Source organism: Elgaria multicarinata, chromosome 19 (genome assembly GCF_023053635.1).
Source record: "Elgaria multicarinata webbii isolate HBS135686 ecotype San Diego chromosome 19, rElgMul1.1.pri, whole genome shotgun sequence".
NCBI classification, from domain to species: Eukaryota; Metazoa; Chordata; class Lepidosauria; order Squamata; family Anguidae; genus Elgaria; species Elgaria multicarinata.
Genome location: NC_086189.1, coordinates 4,279,875 through 4,301,059, shown reverse-complemented (window position 1 = coordinate 4,301,059; position 21,185 = coordinate 4,279,875). Strand labels below are relative to the sequence as shown.

The following is a 21,185-nucleotide window of genomic DNA, read 5'->3' as shown; positions in this document are numbered from 1 at the left end:
CTGAACTTCCCTTTTCTATGCAACTGTTAAAGATACAGGAGCCCGGTCCTCCTTTTCATATGGTCATCCTACATTTCAACAAGCCGCCAACTTTCTTCCAACGTGCCGCTGCAGCTTTCGCACGTAACCTGAAACGCAGAGATTCCCAGCTGTGTTTGGCTGTGTTGTGTGAGAAGCCCATTTCTGCACATCTAACTGTGGTTTCAAGGCACAAGAGCATTCCCCGCCCTGGTTGGTTGGCAACCTGAATCGACTGCTATGAAGCAACCTTGGAGGCCGAGGCCTCCTTTGGTGGTGGTTGCTAGGCAATGGGTTTTTTTTTTGCCGTAGTGGCCACTCTGGGCCACCAGCCTCTGTGGTACTTGCTTTATCTCTACAGAGGGTTGCTTGGCAACCCAGACATTACCAGTCACTGTCTCGTTCCCCGCTGCATCCTTACTCATCACCCATCCTGAACTCTGACGCAACCTTGCAGACGTTCCTAACTTGCCCCGTGCCACTGTTTGGTTGGGGCACACAAAGGAGGCACACACATGCCCCACACATATCTGAACGGCATGCTGGGAAAACGGCCGCTCGCCTCTCCCCACAGAACCGCACTGTGTGATGCAGCCTGGCCTTTCCCGAGAGGGTGGAAGAGACCAGTGGGGAGGCCTCGTGGACCGGCCCATGGCGAAATTGTGTGGAGCTGGGGGCTGCATGGCAATCACACACCCCCAAATTAGCCCCTCCTGGCTTTCTCAGCCCCTGCGAAGCACTTTTCTTGGTCTTTTAAGCCTCCCCCCTCCCCTCCAATCATCTTCCTTTTCAACAACAAACTCCCAATTTTCCTCTCTCTTTCTCTCCCTCCCTCCCTAACCACAAAGAGCAGCGTGATTTCCACCTGCTTTTGCATGACTTCAGGTGTTGGGCTTTAACATATTTTTCCCCAGCTTTGCACACATGAGGTCAGGCCCCGTAGTGCGAGTTGCTCACTACAGCTTCCATTTCTCGCCTTCTCCTGTTTGTCAGGGGTTGATTCACACAGCTGAACGGGGGCTGCGTCTGGACGCATCACAATGTTTTTGCGTGACTGCTCACGCCCAATTTTTATCCCACCTGAAGGCCAAGTGTGTCTGAGCATGTGCAGAGTGTTTCCCCCCAGCAACAGAGCCAAGCTTTTTAAAAAAAGTCCTATGGGCAAAGCACTTTTGAATATCTACAGCAGGTGTGGAAAAACTGTAGCCTTCCAGAAGATGGGGAATCACAACTCTCATCATCACTGACCACTGGCTATATGGGCTGGGGGTAATGGGAGTTGGAGTCTAAACAACACTTGGCAGCTACAGCCCCCCCCCCAAATAATCGGCACAGATGTGCTTCCTTCCGACAGGGAAGCAAAGCAAATTAGAAGAGCCAAATGCTTCTCTCTTCCGACAGATATTATCTTTAAAATGCATCTTAGGCTAGTAGAGAAGCAACCATGGAGAAATGCAGCACATACAAACTTCTCCTAGTTTATATTTTCTTGCTGGGGCAACAAGGTCTGGAAGAGGATATTCTCATTGGGCTGCTAAAGTTATGGCCAGCTTGGTCCTGTTCTGTGTGGCCCACTTTTGTTTCTCTAGGACTTGTCTGCTCCAACACCCTCAACCCACTCAAAGTAGTTGGATTTTACCTGCCCGATTTTAAAAATGGAACAGGATCGTGGAAATAGCTACCCCAACATCTGGGAAAACTGAATGCTTATTTCTCCTGCCACAAAAATACATAAAGGCTGCGACAGAAGAGGAAAAAAGAGACGTCTCTTATCTTTGCCACCAAATAAATCTACAATACGAATGGACCCTTGCAGCCACAATACCATTTGCATGTTCAGGGCTGGCTGCGGATGCGTAAGGGGGGGAATCCTGGGAGGGGGGGGCGGCTCTTGAGTGAAGGCTGCACAGCCCTAGGTTCCCTTAGCCATTCCCTGCTACCTGAGCAGGGAATTCCCACCTGTGGCAATTAAACTGCTGGAGTCGAATTGTGCGAGGGATTTTCTCCACAAACGATGGGTTTACAGAGAGGGAAGGGAGGCTTTTTTTGGGGGGGGGGGAACCAGGCCTTCCCTTCTCCAAATTTTGAAGCCAAAATGCCCTTGTGCTAGTTCTCGTTGGCTGCAAAACCTTGGAGGAGTTTCCCCACCCTCCCAACACAGATGGTGTTTGAGCTTCTATCATCTGCGACTCTGGGTATAGGCGGACCTGAATCCACCTGAAGTTCACCTGAATCCATACCCCACAAGTGGAAATAATGACTAAACTCTGCCGAACTCGCGATGCAATCTCTCCCCGCATCCCCCGGCTATCTCTTGCACTACAGGCTTTCTGCAACTACCCTTCCTGACTCTTTGCCCCAAACCTTCCCTGGCCGTGAGGACAATCTCCAGGCACACCCCGACATTCAGCAAACAGTGCCAAGGTCCTTCCCGGGGAGCTGACGAGAGCCTTCGGTGGTGTTTCCTTCCTGCATTTGGATCCTGGTTTCCGGCCGGGTTCTTGGAGGGTTTCCCATCAAAAATGAGCCAGGCTCACACCTGCTCGCCGTCCGACGGAGTTCTGAGCGCTCTCAGAAGGCCTTTGCTTGTGTGGAAGACTGTCTCGGGGAGGACTTTGGAGCCTCCAAGCGGTCTCCGTTTAGAGATGACGTCTTGGATTCGAAGTCTCCCTCTTTTATAAGGCCAAGCTGCCCTCGCGGAATCCGCCAGTCTGCTCACGCACGGGCAATGCAGATTCCGGCCTTGTCTAGCTCATCCTCCGAGAGGCTGATATGCAAGCGGGTTTCGTTGCCGCCCGAGGAGAAGGCCCATGTCACGTCCAAGTTGCCCGCCGAGTCCCTCGTCGGATCCTTATCGAGGCGACCCAGAACGGCCTTTGGCAGCGGGGCCAGGCCGTCCTCCCCAGCGCGTTCCTGCCTCGGATTCCCCCGGTTTTCTGCACAGCCAGGTGTGGGCCGTTCTCCCAGCGTCCTGGCCCCGGACTCCAGATTAGAGAGGGAGAAGACGGCGACGCTGCTGCTGCTGCTGAGCGTGGAGGGGGCACCGGCTGCGGTCTCGGCTTCCAGGCAGGGCAGGGCGGTTTTACTGGACCTCCTCCTCAGAGTGGGCGGAGGGGGGTTCAGCTTGGGAATGAACGGCTGCAACCTGTCAAGGGGGAGGTGGGAATGGGGTTAAGAGCCGGGACGGCCCTTGCTGCTGGTGTGTGTAGGAAGCTGCCCTCCACCACGTCACACCCTTGTAGCCTGGGGGGCTGTCTATACGCGATGACAGCCCCCGGGTGGGTGGGTGGTGGTGCGTCGTCGATTATATCATGCAGAAGCCATCCCGGGGCTCCCTCCGAAGCAGAAAAGTTGGGGACCTGACTTTTTTATTGGGAGCTCGGTGAGGACAACGCATCGCCATCTGTCGCCACACTCCAGGGTCGTGGCAGAGGTGTGGAGACGGGTGGATGGCGACCCCGATTGGTTGCCGTCCTCCTGGGCAGGGGGAGGGGCCGGCCGGCCAGCCAGATGGCCACCGGAACGCCCCTGCGCTGCCTCCAGGTGGGGAGAAGAGTCTCCCTTTTGCTGTGGGAGTTGGGTGGGAAAGTTCTCCCCTTGGCTTCAATCCCCGTGAGGTAAGGGGGGAAAAGCCAGGGAGGGCGGGCAGCGGCGCCCCCTCCCCGTGAGCCATATAAACCCCACGCTCGCTCCTTAGTGTGGGGATAATGTGCTGCAACCCCGCAGGAGCGAAACCGTGGGGGTTTGGGGGCTCGCAGCGCCAATGTACCATGGTCAAGACAGCCCCTGGGATACTCCGACTGGCAGCTGTTCCCCGGGGTTATCAGGCAGAGCACCTCATGCCCAGAGAGGAACATGGGACCCGCTGAAAGGCACTCCGCCCCTGAACTGCTCCCTGTTTACTGGGAGGCTGGTTATATTCCAGTTGTAGGGAGCACTATTTATCTCCATTTCTTGGCCGGAGGAGAAGCTGGGCAGCGGAGGAGAAGCTCAACTTTCTCTTTGCCAGGACCCAACCAGTTTGTGACTCAGAGGGCGACCCTCTTTGTGGTTAAAGCAGGCAGTTGAAGGAGAAAGGAAAAGGAGAAATTCTCCGATTAAATGAGCCACATAACAGCTTTTAAATCATGCAGGGTCCCAATGGGTCCATAAAACCTCCATTTTATTAAAAAGTCTACGTTTAAAAATACATAAAAAATTATTGCTTCAATCTTAATATACTTTTCTGTTAGTTGTACATTTTAAGATTCGTGTATTTGCTGTTTGTTTTAATGTGTGCTTATTGTGTTTGAAATGGTCTGAAATTGATCAAATCTGACTTGACTTGACACTGAGCTGTGCCTCCTCCTGAGGTGGGATTCGAACTCGGGACTCTGCCCCGGATTATTCCAGCCACTCTGCTCCTTGGCGCAAGCTGCCCTGAGAGCTGAGCTTTGAGCTGGATTCCCTGGGACCAAAGCGACACGTGGAAAGTGTGTGTCGTGCAGAGGTCAGCGCAGGACGGCTGCTCTCAGACTGCCTTCTAACTGCGCGCTCTGGACATTCAGCCTCTCTGGAAAGCTGCTGGAGGTGAATTTGACAGAAGGAAGTGTAAGTGCAGCTGCAGCTTTTCCTGCTACTTCCTGCGTGCCGTTTGTGCTCTGGAAGCCGCGCATGGCGCACCATGAGGACAGTGTCTTCGCCCTGAAGGTTTTACAAACCTCCATTAGGTGGCTGTGGCTGTGGGGAGGGCTCCCAGCTTTGCAGGCAGAAGGTCTCAGGTTCGATCCCTGGCCTTTCCAGTTAGATCAGGTCTCAAATACTCTGACCTCCTGTGGCCTCTCCTTCCTTTAGGACGAGGAGGGAGAAGTCATAGAAGCAGAGGTGAGGCAAGACAGCCCGGCCTCCCGTGGGGCAAGACCTACACAAGGACTATTGGGACGTTCTCCTGGCCTTGAATGGTAGCCCAAACCCTGCCAAAGAAGGCCGACTCTGCAGAGGAGAGCCACGATGGATACGGGGGCAGGAGTGTCCTTGGCCTCGTCGGAGCATCGGGAGGGCCGCCCACCCCTTCGCCGCTCAGACCCTGGGCGGTCCCGAGCGCCACTGAACCGAGTTCCCCTACCTTTCCTCCTGTGCCCGAGCGCTCGGCTCGCCGCCCTTCTGCCGGCTGGTCCCGTTGGGCACGCTGCACTCGGCGGCCTCTGAGCCCTCGACGCTGCGCAGGCCGTCGGGCCCTTCCAGCACCGCGAGGTGCTCCTCGTTCTCCGCGCCGTTGGGCAGCCCGCTGCCGGTCTCCAAGTTGGCCAGGTTCAGGTAGGATTCACAGGTGCCCAGCAGGGTCACGGGGCTGCCCAGGACACTGGCCGGGGTCGACGTAGACGGCAGGTTGATTTCGAGGCTGTAGTGGTTCTTCAGGTTGAGGGAAAGGGACTGAGCCAGCGTCAGATTCTGCAGTGAGCGGTCAACTGGAGACAAAGCAGGGAGAGAAGGACCGGTCAGCGGTGCCACGGGCACTGGAGAGCAAGGAGGACCCTGCTGGATCAGACCAGGGGTCCACTTAGTTCAGCCTCTGGGAAGCCCACAAGGCAATACCCAGTTTTATGTCCCCGAGGTAGACGGCCACTATGCACAGGAGGTTCCATCTAGCCAACATGAAGCATTGGTTCAAAGCAACATGAGCATCCCCGCCTCTTATGGCTGCGAATCCCAGAAGTTAACTATGCGTCGTGTGGGAAGAAGGTCTTTTTTGTCTCTCCTGGATTTGCTGCCAGTAATTTTCATGGGGGTGACCCTGAGTTCTAGGATAAAGAGAGAGGGAGCAAAATGTCTCCCTCTCTCCACTTCCTCTCTCTCATGTCTCCCCATCTGCCGTCCCCTGAGCTGGTTGGGAAGGCGATAATTTTAGTGTCCTTTTCCCATCTCTGTTTGAGGCGGGGGTAGCTGGAACAGCGCAGCTTCGTTATGGGCAAAAAGAGATTTAAGCTAAAATAGGCTTGCATTTTTGGCCCTGCCCCTTTTGGCCTTTGGCCCCGCCCACCACTGGAACCCCGTCCCCGAGAGCGGCTCGGAAATGGAACCGCCTCTCAAGTTGAGAGAGGCTCTGCACCCCTCCCGTGAGGACGACCGGATCCTGACCCACCACCTGTTGGACGAATGAGCCAAAGTCCGTCGAGGAAACTACGGATGCATCAAGCGATGCTGCTGCCATCTGGGGTCATTTCCCTGCGCCCGTGGTGGCCCCTCCCAATGGCCCCGCCCACACTGAGTGCCGCCCCGCCCCCATAGGCCCTCTCACCTGGATGCCGCAGCTGCACCTTGATCTCCAGCTCCTTGAGCTGCCGCACCAGCAAGGAGACGTGTTGCAGGAGGTCGCGGTTGGTCAGCAGCAGCTGGCGGACGCGGGCCTGAGCCTCGATGCGGGCGGTGGTCTCGGCCGACAGCTGGTCTTTCAGCAGCTGCACCTGTCGGGGAGGAGAGGGGCTACAGAGTCACTCGGACCGAGAGGGACGAGACGAGCCCCAAACGCCCAGCACACCCAGTATCCTGCTCCCAACGGCGGCCAGCCTGATGCCTGTGGGGAGCCTAGAAGCAGGGTACAGAGGCGGTGGACCCTCTTGTTGTTGTTTACTTTCAACATCTGGTATTTAGAGGTACTCTGCTCTTGAATACGGAGGCTCCAGTCAGCATGGTCAACAACAGTATGGAATTCAATAAATTCTCTCTGTTTAGTTTGACTTTGTTTAAGCCATGGATGTTGAACCTCTTTCAGCCAGTGGAAGCTTTTGGGGTACTCAGTCTGGGAGCAGGCAGGGCCAAAGGAAAGGAAAAAAAAGGGGGGGAGGGGAACTACAAAAAATGCCAATATAATTTAGCTTAAGGGGTGTGGTGATATGACGAACCTTGGAGGGCTGGAATTGGATTCTTGGAGGACCAGCTTTGGCCCCCGAGACTGAGGCTCCCCACCCCTACACTAGCTGGGGCATGCTGGGAGTTTTAGGTCTCTTTTTCTGTCTAAACATGCACAGGGCCGCACCCTTAATCAATCCACTTTTATTGATTTAGGACATTTACGTACTGCCTTTCACAATCTACTTCCCAAGGCATCTGGGGTTCTGCCACGTTATTGTGGCAAAGGGATCCACGAGTTGGTTTAGCAGCCCTTCAGCTAGTCCTCCCCAAGGGCAATGCAGAAAGGGATTCTGGGATGAGAACTGGTGGGAACAAGAGCCGGAGCGTTGTGACCCTTCGGAGGTTCGGCACGTGCAGGGAGCCTGTGGCTCCTGGCCAGAGAGGGGCACTTACCTGGGCCACCGCCACCTGCGTCTGCTGCTGCTGTTGGAGGAGCTGGTGCTGGAGGAGCTGGAGGCAGTGCTGGGAGGCGAGCGGGGTCACCGAGGTGGAGGAGCAGGGGCTGCCGGGGCTGCCCAGGGGCTGCGCAGCGGCGGGACGCAGGGAGCCACTCTCGTTCTCCTGGAATCCGCAAAGGCAGCAACCGTCAACAGCTGCTCTTGTTACGGTATGATTTCCCAACCCTTTTCTGGCTCAGCCCCCCTTCCCCAAAAGGGACATTTTGAACAGGTCTCAACCCGGCCTTTTCTGCAGGGATGGTGCTTTCTCTACCTTCCCCCCCACCCATAAGAGTCAGTGCGCAGCAGTGGATAATCTAACAGGCCTGGGCTGGGAGAGTCCCGAGTTCAAATCCCCCGCTCCGTCAGCATGCTCACCTTGGACCAGACAGGCTAAACTACCTCGCAAGGCTGTTCTGAGGATAAAATACAGGAACACCCCCCCCCTCTTCGTAGCTCCTGCCCGAAGGAATTTGGAGGCAGGCAGGAAGTGATACAGCTGTGATATAAAATAAAAGTTCTGACGGCCAGCTCGCTGCTGTAAAGCTCATACCTGGCTGCTCCTGTCCTTGAGGCTCAGCCCAGGTTTCGGGACCCCCAGGTCGGGCACAGCCAAAGGCAGCTCACACGCCCCGCAGTCAGGCACATATGACCCCTGGGAGTCAGCAGGGACGGGTTCTTCCTCAGCCATGGCCGGCCCAGCCAGCTGGAGACCTTCGAGAAAGCGAGAGGCAGGAAAAGTGAATACCTCAAATGCCGCGTCCGGTTCTGGACACTGCACGTGAAGGCGGATTCAGACCAATTCGAAGGAGTTCAGAGAACGCCAACAAAGCGGATCAGGGGACTAGAAACGGTGTTCTACGAGGAAAGGCGGAAAGAACTGGGCACGCTTAGCCTTGAGAAGAGAAGACCGGGTGGTGGTGGTGCTATGCGAGCACTTTCAGGTTCCCAAAGGCTTGTCTGGCAGAAAAAGGCTGACAAAATAATGGGCACATTTTGGATGAATATCAGGAAAACCTTCCTCGGAGTCAGAGTTAGTCAGGCAAGGGAACCAACTGCCGAGGGAGCAGGCGGGCTCTCCGTCCCTGGAGGTACCCAAGCAGAGAGGGCCGAAAGGGCCCCTTCCAGCTCAATGGTTCCAATTCCTAACATTGGATGAGCCTTTCATATTGATAATACCTTCTTTTCTTTTTTTAAAAGAGGGCTATTTCGAACCCGCGAAATAGGGGGGATGCTGCCCAAATCCTTCACCTTCCAGGTGGGGGTCGTCCGCCGAAGTGTTGCTGGCGCCGTCGGCCTGGCCGTCTGCGTTCTGGAGCGCGTGCTGGAGGCTCAGTTTGTGGCACACCTCGAAGGCCTGGCCCACGGTCCGCACCACGCGCATGGCCTGGGTCTGCGGGGAGAGAAGGAACGGCCTCCGCGTGAGCAGGGAGGGCAGACGGGGCGGGGGGAGAGGAGCCAGACGGAAGCCCCGGCCCGGCCCCCATTCACCTTCTTCTTGGACTTGAAGACGTTGCACCGGAAGGAATTGTTGGCGCCATCCCGGGCGATGTAGCTGAAGATCTTCAGGTCTTGGGAGTCGTGCGAAACGTAGAAGATCCTAAGCGGAAGGAAGAGGGAGGTGTAAAAAGCTCTTTGGAGGCCGCCACGGTGCGTGCAGACGGAAGCGGCTCGGCTTCACCTAGAAGCCCCTTCCTTAGTTCACACTCGCGGAAACTACCCTGGGATCTTGCATGGGGGAAGGGAGGGGAGGGGAGGGGAGGGGAGGGGAGGGGGTGTCACCAGCTGTGCTCTGACGATGGAAGATGGAATTACCAGCTTAGATGGTTGAACCACCTGGACCAAATTAACAGCTTGACCAATCCGGTTTTGCAGATTACAACCATCTGATGCAATTTGAGGCCGGGGTGGGGAGAATTCCAGATATCCGCACCGCCTGGCACCTCGGACGGCAAGCTCATGCCGACAGAGGGCAGCTTGAACTGGGGTTTCTGGGACCCACGTGCCGCTCCGCCCCACAGGAAGCTTTTGCCCCTTTGCAACCTGGCGCTCCTTGGCAGGAAACGCGTGCCGATGGAGCGCAAATCAATCTTGCACCCCCCTCCATCTCTGGCAACTCCTGGTTGCGTGGGCAAAGCGCTGCGTTTACGGGTGCGAATAGGTGGCAACCTCCACTTGGCACTGAACATGGAAAGGAGAGACGGCAGCGAAGTACCCGTAACATGATGTGCCTCCCGTAAGACTCTCCTCCAGGTGTCTCCTCTGAGGGAGGCTCAGAAGGCGGCAACAAGGGAGAGGGCCTTCTCGGTGGTGCCCCCCAAATTGTGGAACAATCTCCCTGATGAGGCCTGCCTGGCACCAACCTGGTTATCTTTTCGGCGCCAGGTTAAGCCTTCCTCTTCTCTCAGGCATTTGGGCAGCATAGGATTTAATCAGGATTTTTCTAATTCTTGTTTAAAATCGTTTAGATATGTGCGTGTTGGTGTGAGTGTAGTCTCTTCATAAGTTTTTACACCATGCCTAATGCCTTTTTTAAAAAATGGTTTTTAATCTTTGTCAACTGCTCTGAGAGCTTCAGCTGTTGGGCGGTATAGAAACGTCAGAAATGAAATGAGGAGTGAAGTTGGTGCCTGGCGAAACGGCTGCCTGTGCTGTGCGGGCGGGTTGGGGGCTGGGGGTGATGCACGAACGGCCTGGCAGTGTCGCTGGGGGCCGGCCTGGGTGTGTGTGTGGGATGGCCGTCTGGTTCCCTTCCAAGCGACCATTCTTCCACTGGCAAAGCATTCAGAGCGCTGGCCACGCACGGGACCTGCAACCGTGAGCCAAGGCGCTGCCAGCTGAAATGTCAGTTCAGCCGCTCAATGCATCCGGTGGCCCTAGGAAGCGGCCACATACGGAGTCAGCCCCTTGGCCCACTTAGCTCAGTACTGTCTTCACTGACTGGCAGCAGCAGCAGCTGTCCAGGATTTCAGGCAGGCATTTCTCCAGCTTGACCCAGGGATCGAACCTGGGACCTTCTATATGCAAAGCAGGGGCTCCACCATTGAGCTACGGCTTCACCAAAGCTTCCCGATCCCTGAAATTTGCGATGACGACGACGACAATGATCTTTCTTATGGGGTGGGAGGGGCTTGCACAAATGACCCGACACAGAACATGCAGAGCCCTTTGAAGACTCAAAATGCGCCAACGGAAGCTATGTTACCCAGAGGCAAGACGGGAGGTGAATCCTGCAGCTCTGAAACCAAGAGAGCGAGAGAGAGCAGGAACAACGCCCAGCTCTGTCTCGGATCATGAGCCCAATTGCATGATTCATGTCCCCGTCCCCCCCGGGCACAACTTTGTGGGCAGTGGGAGGGAGAAGCCCGTGCAATTACCCACAGGCAAATAGGATGTCCCCATCTGGCGCGTCGGAGCCAGCTTGCCAACCCAATAGAGGCTTTTTGAAAGCCACCCGCCAGGCCGTAACGCAGAAGCAGCTGAGCACCTCTTCTCCGATTGACGCCCCCCCCTTCCTTGTCAGAGGGACGGGGGGACACAGATTATTCACAGCAGCTCACCGGTAGACGGGGTCGTGCATCACCACCATCTTGCCCTCATCCCAGGTCCATTCCTTCCTCTGGAAAGCCAAGATTAAAATAAAAATAAAAAAGGTTAGCAGTGAAGTTTAGTTCAGTTTTAATAGCTGTGCAGCATGCCGGAGCTCATGGAGGCAGAAGGCTCCCTTGCCAGGTACTGATGTGGATGGAAGTCTAAACACACCAAGGCAGCTGCGAGAATAAACCCAGCGTCATATCTATCTATCTATCTATCTATCTATCTATCTATCTATCTATCAGGCTGGATATCAACGGGGAGCAATCTTGCGATGCTTCAAAAGGATGCGGGGTAGGAAATGGGGTGTAAATATAATCAATCAATGGGTGTAGGGCCTTTATTTTAGCAGCCAGCCAGAGCTTTCCCACAAAGCACCCCTGTAATTGTAGTTTGGAGACCACGGAGGGTTTTTTTGTGAGAGAACTCTAACCCTCCAGCCCTGCTACAAACTAGTATTTTTTTAGAAAGAGGACTTGGCCATTAAACCAGACGGTGGTGCGAATTCGCTCTCTCCCCCAGACCATCTGGGCTCCTGTTTAAACTACGGGCCAAATTAGACGTGATGCTAGTGGCAAGAATGCAGTTAGTCCCGCAGGGAAGCCCTGCACAGCCTCAGGAACAGGTGGGGAAGTTTAACTCTCCCTGCAAGAATCTGGCCAAAAATCAACACTTAGGAGCTGCTATTTGCGGTTCAAGCAGGAGGCTGGTGACTCCGATGGCAGTGGGGCAGTAAACCCGCTCCGGATTTCTGACTGAAACCTGGAGCAGATTCACCCGCCCCAATGACATCAGAGACACCAGCCTCCACCGATTTCAAGGTGGAGAAAATCCATTATGATTTTCTCATACAACATCTTCAGAGAGGGGATTTTTTTGGGGACTGTGGCAGGGAAAGAACATTAGATGTCAACCTCTCTAACCCCCCCCCCCCACCCGATCATCTCAATTTTTCTGAGACGTGCGTATTAATTGTGCTCACGCAGTTGACGTCACGTCTAGTTTGGGCTCTAACTTTTATAAGCGAACCCTCTCCCACCCCTTCCGGCTGGGGGGTGTGTGTCGTCGGCGAAGGAACAGTCCCCCACCTTCTGCTTCTTGCGTAGGATCACTTTCACCCCGTCCACCGAGATGACAATGTTGACTTTCTTCTTCTTGATATTCTTGGCCTTGAATTCATACTGCGGGAAGAAAAGGGGGCAGAGAGAGGCAGTTGAGGCCGCCAGTTGCCATCCGTCACTTTATCTGGGCCCCTAAAAGCCAGCCCTGTGGGGTTTCAAGAACCAGAAGCATTTGTGTGCACGCAAACGCACGCGCGCGCGCGCGCGCACACACACACACACACACACACACACACGTACGTGTGTCAGCAGCGGGCTGCCTCCTTCTGCATTTCCCTCCCTCTGATTTGTGTTATTTGCAGACACCACGGCCTCTTTCTCCCGGGCCTTCTTCTCTTCTCCTGAAGCTGAAAGGGCCGGATCCTTTTTATCTCGGCTCAAAAGGGAAGCCATCGGTCCCAGCGGAGGGAGCGAGCAGCATTCAAAGGGAGCTTACGTGGGGCTCTCTGGGCGATCAGAGGGTGCATGGAGATGCTCCCTTTGTTAGTTAAAAGGACCCGAGGGCCTTTTGCAATTTGGATTACAAGAGCCTCTGTGTGTGCGTGTCAGAGAGGAACACATCGTCTGGCCTCTGTAGCCCCCAAACAGGAACAGAAGAAGAGCCCTGATTCCGGATCAGACCCAGGGTCCGTCTAGTCCAGCGGTCTGTTCACACAGAGGCCAACCAGCTGTTGACTAAGGACCCACAAGCAGGACACGGGTGCAACAGCCCCCTCCAAACAGATACGATTATTGGGGATAAACAGCAGCACTGGCCCAAACACTTCTGTCTCAGGACGTGAAAGCTGTTTTATCGGGTGTAAAACCAGACCAGGGCTCCATCCTGGGCTGCGGGCTGAGCTTACTTAGCAATGCGGAGGATGCTGATGAACGCACTCTGCACATCCTCAGAGGTACTACACGTTTGACGGTAAGGGACACTCGAGGGAACAGGTTGCAAGGCTCAGTTTCTTCTGTCGTTTTGCCCCACCTTTTTGGCCCGAAGGACGGATGAGCACAGCCCGGCATGGCACCTTCCAGGTGTGTTTGGACTGCAGGTCCCATCATCCCCAGTGGCCATGCTGGCTGGGGAAGGCGGAAGGCTGGATCAGCGGGCCGCAGCTTTGTGCTCGCAGCCCCCAGCCAGGCAGGAACCCACCCAGCTAAGCTGCGACCTCTTGATCCGTGCACGAATTCTGACTCCGGGTAAGCTGTTTAGGAAGCTAAATTTAGCAGCAAAGTGTGAACGCAGAGAGGGGCGCGGAGGGCGGCGTTTTAAACGGAAAGAAACGGGTGTCGAGTGGTGGGTGGGTGGGACGTAATCCCCGCTGACTGACGGGCAACAGCTGCTCCCCTCCATCGCTCAGCCTTCAAAGCAACCCCCCCTTTCTCCCTTCCCAATCTCTGCCTGCAGCTAAGAGCAGTGATGTCGTGGTCCCCCCAACTCCCTTTATAGATATTTTAAGCACGTAATTGCAAGGTAGGGAAGGGAAAGGCGGAGAGAGGAGAGCAAAGCCCCATCATCCGGTTTGGCGAGCGGAGCAGAAACGGAGCCACCTGGCAGGCGCTGGAGAGATTCTCCCGGGGGGGGGGGACCTGTGGCCCTCCAGAAGTTTTGGGACTCCAGCTGCTGCCAGCCCTGACCACTGGGCTGGATTCTCCGGGGGGTGGGGTGGGGGTGGCGCACTTTCCCCACCAATGCTGTAAGACAAGAGGGGGCCTTCCTGACGTTTCAGGGCCACTGCCAGCCACGCAGCCGCCCAGCTGCAACCGGTGCGCCAGCCACGCAGCCCCTGGGCCAATCGCCGGCCTTGTCTGCAACGGTGGCTCCCAGCATGACGGGCCCTGGGTCTTCAAAGAGATCCCTCTCTGGTTCAGAACTGCTGGGCCTTCGAGACAACCGTGGGGGGATTTTTTTTAGTTGAGAGCGGGGGAGGGGGGGCTACTTCTAACCAGGGGGCCCAATTCGCCCCTCCAGGGGTGCCATTCTGGACCTCTAGGGATCCCCAGAGAGCCCCGCCCCCTTTCCCTTGGCCCCACCCCTTTTCATTCAACCCACAATTGTTTTATGAGTTCCCTGCTTCTGCGCAGGGTTGTTTCTAAAGGGTGGAAGCCTCTCTCCTAAGGTTTGGTTACCGGCTAGAAGAGCTTTTAGCTAAACAGGCAGCTCTGCGAGGGGGGAAGGAGGCCAGCCCCCCCCCCGTTTTCTCAGGGTGGGGGAGGCCGACCTTTCTCTAGAAAAACAGCCGCGCTGGCTGCCAGGGGCCCTGCGCTCTGCCAAGGCGGCAGGAGGAGAGGAAGCAGCCTTGGAACGTCGTCGGTGAGCGATGCCAGCTGGCTGCCGCCGCTTTCCACCCTCGGCTCTCACGTAGGGAACTGCTCGTTGCTTCGAACCCGGGGCGGGAGCCCAAAGCTCCCAGGATTGCAGACGGAGCTCAGTCATCTCTTCTCGACATCTCTGAGATCCGCACTTTGGGCTGATATAGCAGCCAGAGACCAGAAAGCACTGAATCCGATGTTGCAAGCACAATTTATCATTATTATTTGTTTAATGGTAAGTTTCTAGACCAGCTTCCTCCAACCTGGCGCCCTCTTGATGTGTTGGACTACATTTCCCAGTATCCCCCAGCCAGCAGAAGGGTGGACTGTGTCTGTGCCTGGAGGCTCCCAAGTGACAGCTCCGGAACAGCCGTTGGGTTTCCCCAACCCTTTAAAAAACGCTTTCTGAGCTAGCGGCCATCGCCGTGACAATTTGTGGCAGTGAGTTCCGTTGATCCAGTGCACGAAGGAGCTGCCCTCTCCGTTTTTGGCTAATTCACTGCCCATCGGTTTCATTGGCCAAAAGGCCCAGTTCTAGTATTACAGGAGATGGAGACAAACAACTCTCTCTCCATGGTGCATAATTCTACAGGCATCTTATTTCCCCTCTGCCGTCTCCTTAACTACCCTTAGTCTGCCTGGGGTCACCCCCCCTCCAACTGCAACTGCTTCCCCCTAAAGCAGGTGTGTGTGTGTGCGCGTGCAAGACCTCCTTCAAGCCGAGGGCCGAATTCGGGAGCCACGTTCCAGAGATGGGGGCATGGTCAAAATGGCAGCCTGCTTCAGCTAAAAGCTCTTCTAGCCGGTAACCAAACCTTAGGAGAGGGGCGTCCATCTTTCAGAACAGGGGGGAAACAACAACCTTGCACAGAAGCGGGGAATTCATAAAACAACCGTGAGTTGGACGAAAAGGGAGCTGGGCTCTCTGGGCATCCCTGGAGGTCCAGAATGGCAACCCTGGAGGGGCGAATTGGGCCCCCCGGTTGGAAGTAGCACCCCCCCACCCCCGCTCTCAACTTAAAAAAAGAAGTCCCCCACGCTTTTGCCTTTCGTCTCAGCGCTCCAAGCCTTTTGGACGTCCTTCCCTCTGCCTTTCCCAACCGTACAACCTTGTTTTAGGAAGGACACGAAGGCGACCGTAGAGAAGGAATTTGGCTCAGAGATGAGAGCGGAGGAGGCGGCCTCACCGGGTGCTGGCTGGAAGGGGGGCCGTTTAATGAGCCCACTCCGAGCTGCGGAGGCGCTGCGGACACCGGGAGAATCCCTAATGCAGCCGTCCTGCCCAGCGCCGCTCGCTCCCCGGCTACTAAATAATGCAGGCCCTTCTCCGTCCTGTTCCTTGCAAAGCAGCTATTTTGGGCTGTATGGATTTCGGAGTGAGAAACGAGCCCAATCCATTCGCTTCAGTGCAGGACTTTTTACACACAAAACACGCACGCCACGCAAACTCCCGCAGCTGGGACGGGCCGCTCTGCTACAGGCAGGAAGGACTACTTGGAGGACATGTTTAGCCTGGAACACAGAAGATTGAAGGGAGAGATGAGATCCCTCTTCAAATACTTGAAAGGTTGTCACACAGAGGAGGGCCAGGATCTCTTCTCGATCCTCCCAGAGTGCAGGACACGGAATAACGGGCTGAAGTTACAGGAAGCCAGATTCCGGCTGGACATCAGGAAAATCTTCCTGACTGTTAGAGCAGTACGACAATGGAACCAGTTACCTAGGGAGGTTGTGGGCTCTCCCACACTAGAGGCCTTCAAGAGGCAGCTGGACAGCCATCTGTCAGGGATGCTTTAAGGTGGATTCCTGCACTGAGTGGGGGGTTGGACCCAATGGTCTTAGAGGCCCCTTCCAACTCTAGTATTCCATGATTCTATGTCACAAGTGGAATCAGACTGATTCATTCATTCACTCACTCACTTATGTACCCTGAAGATACAGGAGTCCCATGCTGGTTGGAGCTGATGGGCACTGTAGTCCAAAACATCTGGAAGGCACCAGACTGCCTGACCTAGCTGCAGAGCACATCAAATAAAATCACAACAAAATGCAAAGGAACCGAAAGTTAAGGGGCTGGAGCAGCATAAAGGAAGGGCAGAACTGACCGGGGGGGGGGGGGGCGCAGCTGCACTTTGAAAGGCGTTTGGGCCCTCCTCACACCCACCTTGGGGGTGAAGCATTTGGAGTTTTGCTTCAGGGAGCAAAAGGCCTTTGACCTTGTCCTGGGGGTTACTTGGAAGCTACTGAGGGCAAATGTGAAGCAACTTTCCCTCCTAAGTTTATTTGTAATTGATTCACCCTGCCCTGCCCTGCCCTGCCCAACCAGCGGCTGCATGCTGCCCTGCTGGGAATAACCTCAAGAGGCATTAGTAACCTCAAGACTGGATTACTGCAATGTGCGCTACGTGGGGCTGCCCTTAGGGCTGTTCCGGAAGCTGGAGCTAGTGCAGAACGCAGCAGCTTGGCTGTTGTCGGGAGCTGCCTCTTTTCAGCATGCAACTCCTTTGCTGAGGGAACGGCACTGGCTGCCTATTGGCTACTGGGCCAGGCTTAAGGTTCTGGTACTTGTGTACGAAGCCCCAAGCAATTCGAGACCAGAGAACCTCAGAGAGCACCTTCTCCCGTACCAACCTGCCCAATCTCTGAGGCGATTGGAGGCCTTGCTCCTGGCGATTCCACGTGGACCTCTGGCCCGATTGAACTCCACCAGGGGAAGAGCCTTCAGCGTGGTGGCCCCTTCCCTTTGGAACTCCCTGCCCCTGGAGGTCAGGCAGGCACCGACATTAGGCTGCTTCCGCCGCCTCCTGAAAACAACTCTGTTTCAAGCAGCTGTGCCCAACTGACCAGCCACCCTTTTTTCTGGCTCCTTTGTTTTTAAATTGAGTAATTTTAATTTACTGTTTTTAACCTTCTTTCTTTTTACTGTTTGTTCCTATGTTCACCACTCCGAAATCTATTTTAGATATGGAGCGGTATATAAACCTTGTAAATAAATAAATAATCATAAACAGTATCTTGGGGAAACCGAGGGAGAAGCAGGGGTACAAGACCCGTGTTAGCTCCTAGAAGCAGCGGGGGGCCTGCTCTTGCGAACGGCCAAGAATTCTGGTCCTCCAGGAGGAAATCGTTAGGAAAAGCATCTTTTCCCAGCATCCTCCCTGGGTCATGGGATGCAGCCTTTTACTGAGTCAGGTGCTTGGTCCATCTAGTCCAGTATTGTCGACACGGACTGGCAGCAGCAGCTCTCCAGAGTTTCAGGCAAGATTCTTTCCCGGCCCTACCTGGACCTGCTGGAGATAGAATCTCCATGGTCTCCCAATGGGCTACGGTCCTTTCCCTAAAAAAGAGAGAGTAAGTTTCTAGTCCTTATGATCCTAATTAAAGGGCCAAATCAAAACGGGAACATCGGAAGCTTCCTTGTCTCAGTTCAGACCCTGGGTCCGTCTAGCTCAGCATCGGCAATCCGGAGCTCCGCCCTCAGGGGTGTCAGGCTGAGGCCTTTCCCTTGCACTAGATTGATGTCCAACCTCTGAGCAGCTGCTCCCGAGGGTGCGGCCCTTTCTAATGCCAGGGAATATGGCCGGAAGGCTGCTTTCAGGATGGGGACCAAGCACAATGCTCAGGATTCCACCAGGGAGAGCATTTTGCTGCTGCTTTGGAGAGGGAGCATTCTGGGATGCAGGGAGCATCATGCGTGTGCATCCAGCCTCTCTCCATCCTTGACTCCATCTTTGCAAGTGGCTTCCTTTTCTTTGATCGGGCGTCTCCTCCGCCTCTTCCCTTCTGAGCCGAAACCCAGCATCCGTCAGCGCCGAAAAGGGGGGACGAGTCGTGTAATGCAAGCCCAGGCAGAGCTGGCCAAGTCTCCCCCCCCCCACACACAGGGGGGCTGCCTTCCTGTGCCACGGGGTGGGGTGGGGGCGCATTGACAGACTGAAGAATGCCATCCGGGCAGACGCAGCAGTGGGAACAAGGCGCCCCGATGCCAGCAGGCGAATGTGGGCGCCAGAACGATCTCTTGATCAAGATCCTCCGGCGATTTGCAGAGGAGAAAATGCAGGAAAGCTCGCAGGAAGGGAGCCAACCCCCTGCGAACGGAGTGGTTCAAACTCCCTTGTGCTCCCCGTTTCTAGGATGGGATGCCCGGAAGCTGGGCATGGTGACAACAGCCCTCTTCCGCCACAGCTGCTCCACAGCTGGTCTTCAACTTAGACTGCTGCTGGCTCTCAGGGCTGGTGTCCAGGGCAGGCACGATCGGGCGCCTGCCGAGAACCCACAACCCAGCAGGGGCCCACGAGCAAGACCTCCCTGGAGTTGCTCCTCCTCTCCATCCTTGCAATGTGCTTGTTCACCCGCCTCTCACTCTGGCCTAGAAAATGCTGGCGGGGAGAAGTAGGAGACGCTACGGCCTCCCTGCTCGCTGGCTCTCTGCCTGCCAAGCAATCACGTGGGAGTAAAGAGGAGGAGGAGCAGTGGTGACAATAAATGGTGGCGAGAAGATCCCTGAGGGAGGGGGCCCATGGACAGTGTCTTGCCCAAAGGCCCCCCAAAACCTAGAGCCGGCACCAATAGTTATTGATGAGCTCCTTCTCTTCCATAAATTTGTCTGATCCCCTTTTAAACCCATTTAAACCGTCGGCTTTGTGGCAGTGAGTTCCACAAGTCAAGTCTGAAGACACTGCCCTGAATCGCCTGCCAGTTAGTTTCACTGGCTGACTCTGTGTTCTAGTCTTACTGAAGTGTAAGACTGCAAAGTCTTACTGAAGAACAAAGACTGCAAAGGCGTGTCAAGCCCTCGCTGGAGGGAACCTCCTCTGAGGAGGAGCTCAAGATCCAGAGGTGACGAATAACAAGGAGCCCCCCCCAGAAGGAGGCCTGTGGGAGCCTGGGCCCTCAGGGGAGATGGGCAGAGCTCTGTCCCCACAGGAGGTGGGTTCCATCTCTGACGTGGAGGCTGGGCAATCACCTAGCTCCTGAGAGTGTCCTCATTTTTTAGAGGTAGGGCAATAGGGCTCCTTGGGCGCCAGCCTGTAATGAAGTACAGCTGAGCCCTGGGTGGGGCTCAGGAAGCTCTGGCAATATAATCCTGCATTATCAGTCTAACCATTGCTGGAAACAATGACCAGGTCTTACTGCCTTGTATCCTGTTTTCTTCGCCTTGAATTGAACTTCTGTGCTACTGATCTTGGACTCCTGCTTGACTCCGCTTCTTGGACTGCATTTTACATCTGACTGTTTATCTGTGTTTGGACCTTGGCTGCTTTTCAGATGTCTCTTTTGGAACTCTCCTTCTTGCCTGGTCAAACTGCTTTTGACCATTGCCTGCTTACTGACTTGCTTTTGGATGGCCTCTTAGTTTAACCGGAGCTTAATCCAGCCATGGCAGGACAAGCTGTGCTCTCCAACCTTTCTGGCTCAGTGGGCAGATTTGGAATGCTGAGAGTGGGTGTTGTCACAAAATGGCTGCCATGGGCCCCCCCTGCCCATTCATAAAACGGCTGCTGTGGTGGGCGGGGCCGGTCACAATACACTCATTTCCCAGAAGGCAAACTGGTGAGACTAAACAGCAAGTCACTTGCGCGAGAATTCGGCACTGGAGGGAGACCCCTTCGCTTTGCAGCATGCATCCCAGTTGATCTCCTTAAATCACAAATTAAGCAATAAAATAAAAATCAAGAGAGACAGGGAGCTTGGCAGGCATTAAGAGAGATGTCTGCAGGCACATTGGTGCCCACAGGTACCACACTGGAGACCCCAGACCTAAAGTAACTGACAAACTCCAGTTCCCGAAATAATTTTAGAAATGCCTGTAGTCCAAGAGAAGTGGGAGATCAAGCCGGATGAAGCAGAGGAACACGATGTGGAGCAGGACAGGAAAGCCCAGTCACCTCTGCAATTAATACCTTTGTGTCAATCATTCTCAGAGCTAAACCAGACATGACAATGCTAAACGCTTCACTTGACGTTGCATCTCCGTAGGTAAGCAGGGCCTCTCTAGTCCGGTGTGGCCACCCAGCTGTCCTGGCGGGAAGCCCACAAGCACAATTATAGCACCCTCCCACTTGTGGTCGCCAGCAACGTGGACGGAGAAGCACTCTGCTTCTGACACTGGAGGGAACATACGGCCATGAGGACTAGTAGCCAGCACAGAAAGGGACCAGGCTGCTGCTGCAGGAAAGGCAGAGCGCTCCAGTCCTCTTCTCCTAGACCCCTGCAGGCTAGTCAAGGTTAGGTGAGGTTAGTCACTTTTGTGGACTTATTTACAAGGCTGCGTTAACCCTTCCCCAACCCCCCAGGTGCAACACTCCTGGTGAAAACTGCCTGCTCCACTCAACAGGGGTGGCAGCTATTCCTGTAAACAAATGCAAAGAGGCAACTTCACGTTGTTATTCCTGTATACAAACACAAAGAGGCAACCTGACGTTGTTACTGTCGTGCCTGGTTTGGGGCTTCGACTCTTCCTTGGCTAACCGGGATGGACATTCACACAAACTAGCAGGGATAGCCGCAGCGCCATCTGGGGATTCCCCCCACCCCAACTGCGGAGAGAATCCAGTTTCAGCCGTTCTGAGCATGGCATTAAAAGGTCACCATTGCTTAGAGATTACACGTTTTGCCGGCTGATCCATCAGCCCATCTGCTATCAATCATCCCTGGAACGTGATCTCATAACCGTGGCATTTTCTTCTTAACTAGCAAAATGCCCGTCATTATGACCAGGCGGGGGCGGGGATGATGGGCTGGGTGCATCACAGGGCTTCCACGGGGACGCACAGCAGCTCAGCCCTCCATGATCACTACCAGTACTTTTTTAAAAAAGGATTTT

The 21,185-nt window shown here is 55.0% G+C and overlaps 1 protein-coding gene across 1 annotated transcript in view; it reads right to left on the bottom strand.

Annotated features, from left to right (window-relative positions):
* Nucleotides 1–877: 877 nt before the first annotated feature.
* LOC134411243 (carboxyl-terminal PDZ ligand of neuronal nitric oxide synthase protein-like) overlaps nucleotides 878–21,185 on the bottom strand; it is a 37,819-nt gene continuing 17,511 nt past the window's right edge. The window contains exons 3-11 of the mRNA XM_063144959.1: nucleotides 12,029–12,121; nucleotides 10,907–10,965; nucleotides 8,838–8,946; nucleotides 8,598–8,739; nucleotides 7,900–8,060; nucleotides 7,303–7,470; nucleotides 6,296–6,461; nucleotides 5,123–5,465; nucleotides 878–3,163 (exon numbers count right to left, since the gene is read on the bottom strand). Of these exons, the coding sequence (XP_063001029.1) occupies nucleotides 2,734–3,163; nucleotides 5,123–5,465; nucleotides 6,296–6,461; nucleotides 7,303–7,470; nucleotides 7,900–8,060; nucleotides 8,598–8,739; nucleotides 8,838–8,946; nucleotides 10,907–10,965; nucleotides 12,029–12,121 (1,671 nt within the window). The 3' untranslated portion in view covers nucleotides 878–2,733. The remainder of the gene's footprint in view (nucleotides 3,164–5,122; nucleotides 5,466–6,295; nucleotides 6,462–7,302; nucleotides 7,471–7,899; nucleotides 8,061–8,597; nucleotides 8,740–8,837; nucleotides 8,947–10,906; nucleotides 10,966–12,028; nucleotides 12,122–21,185) is intronic.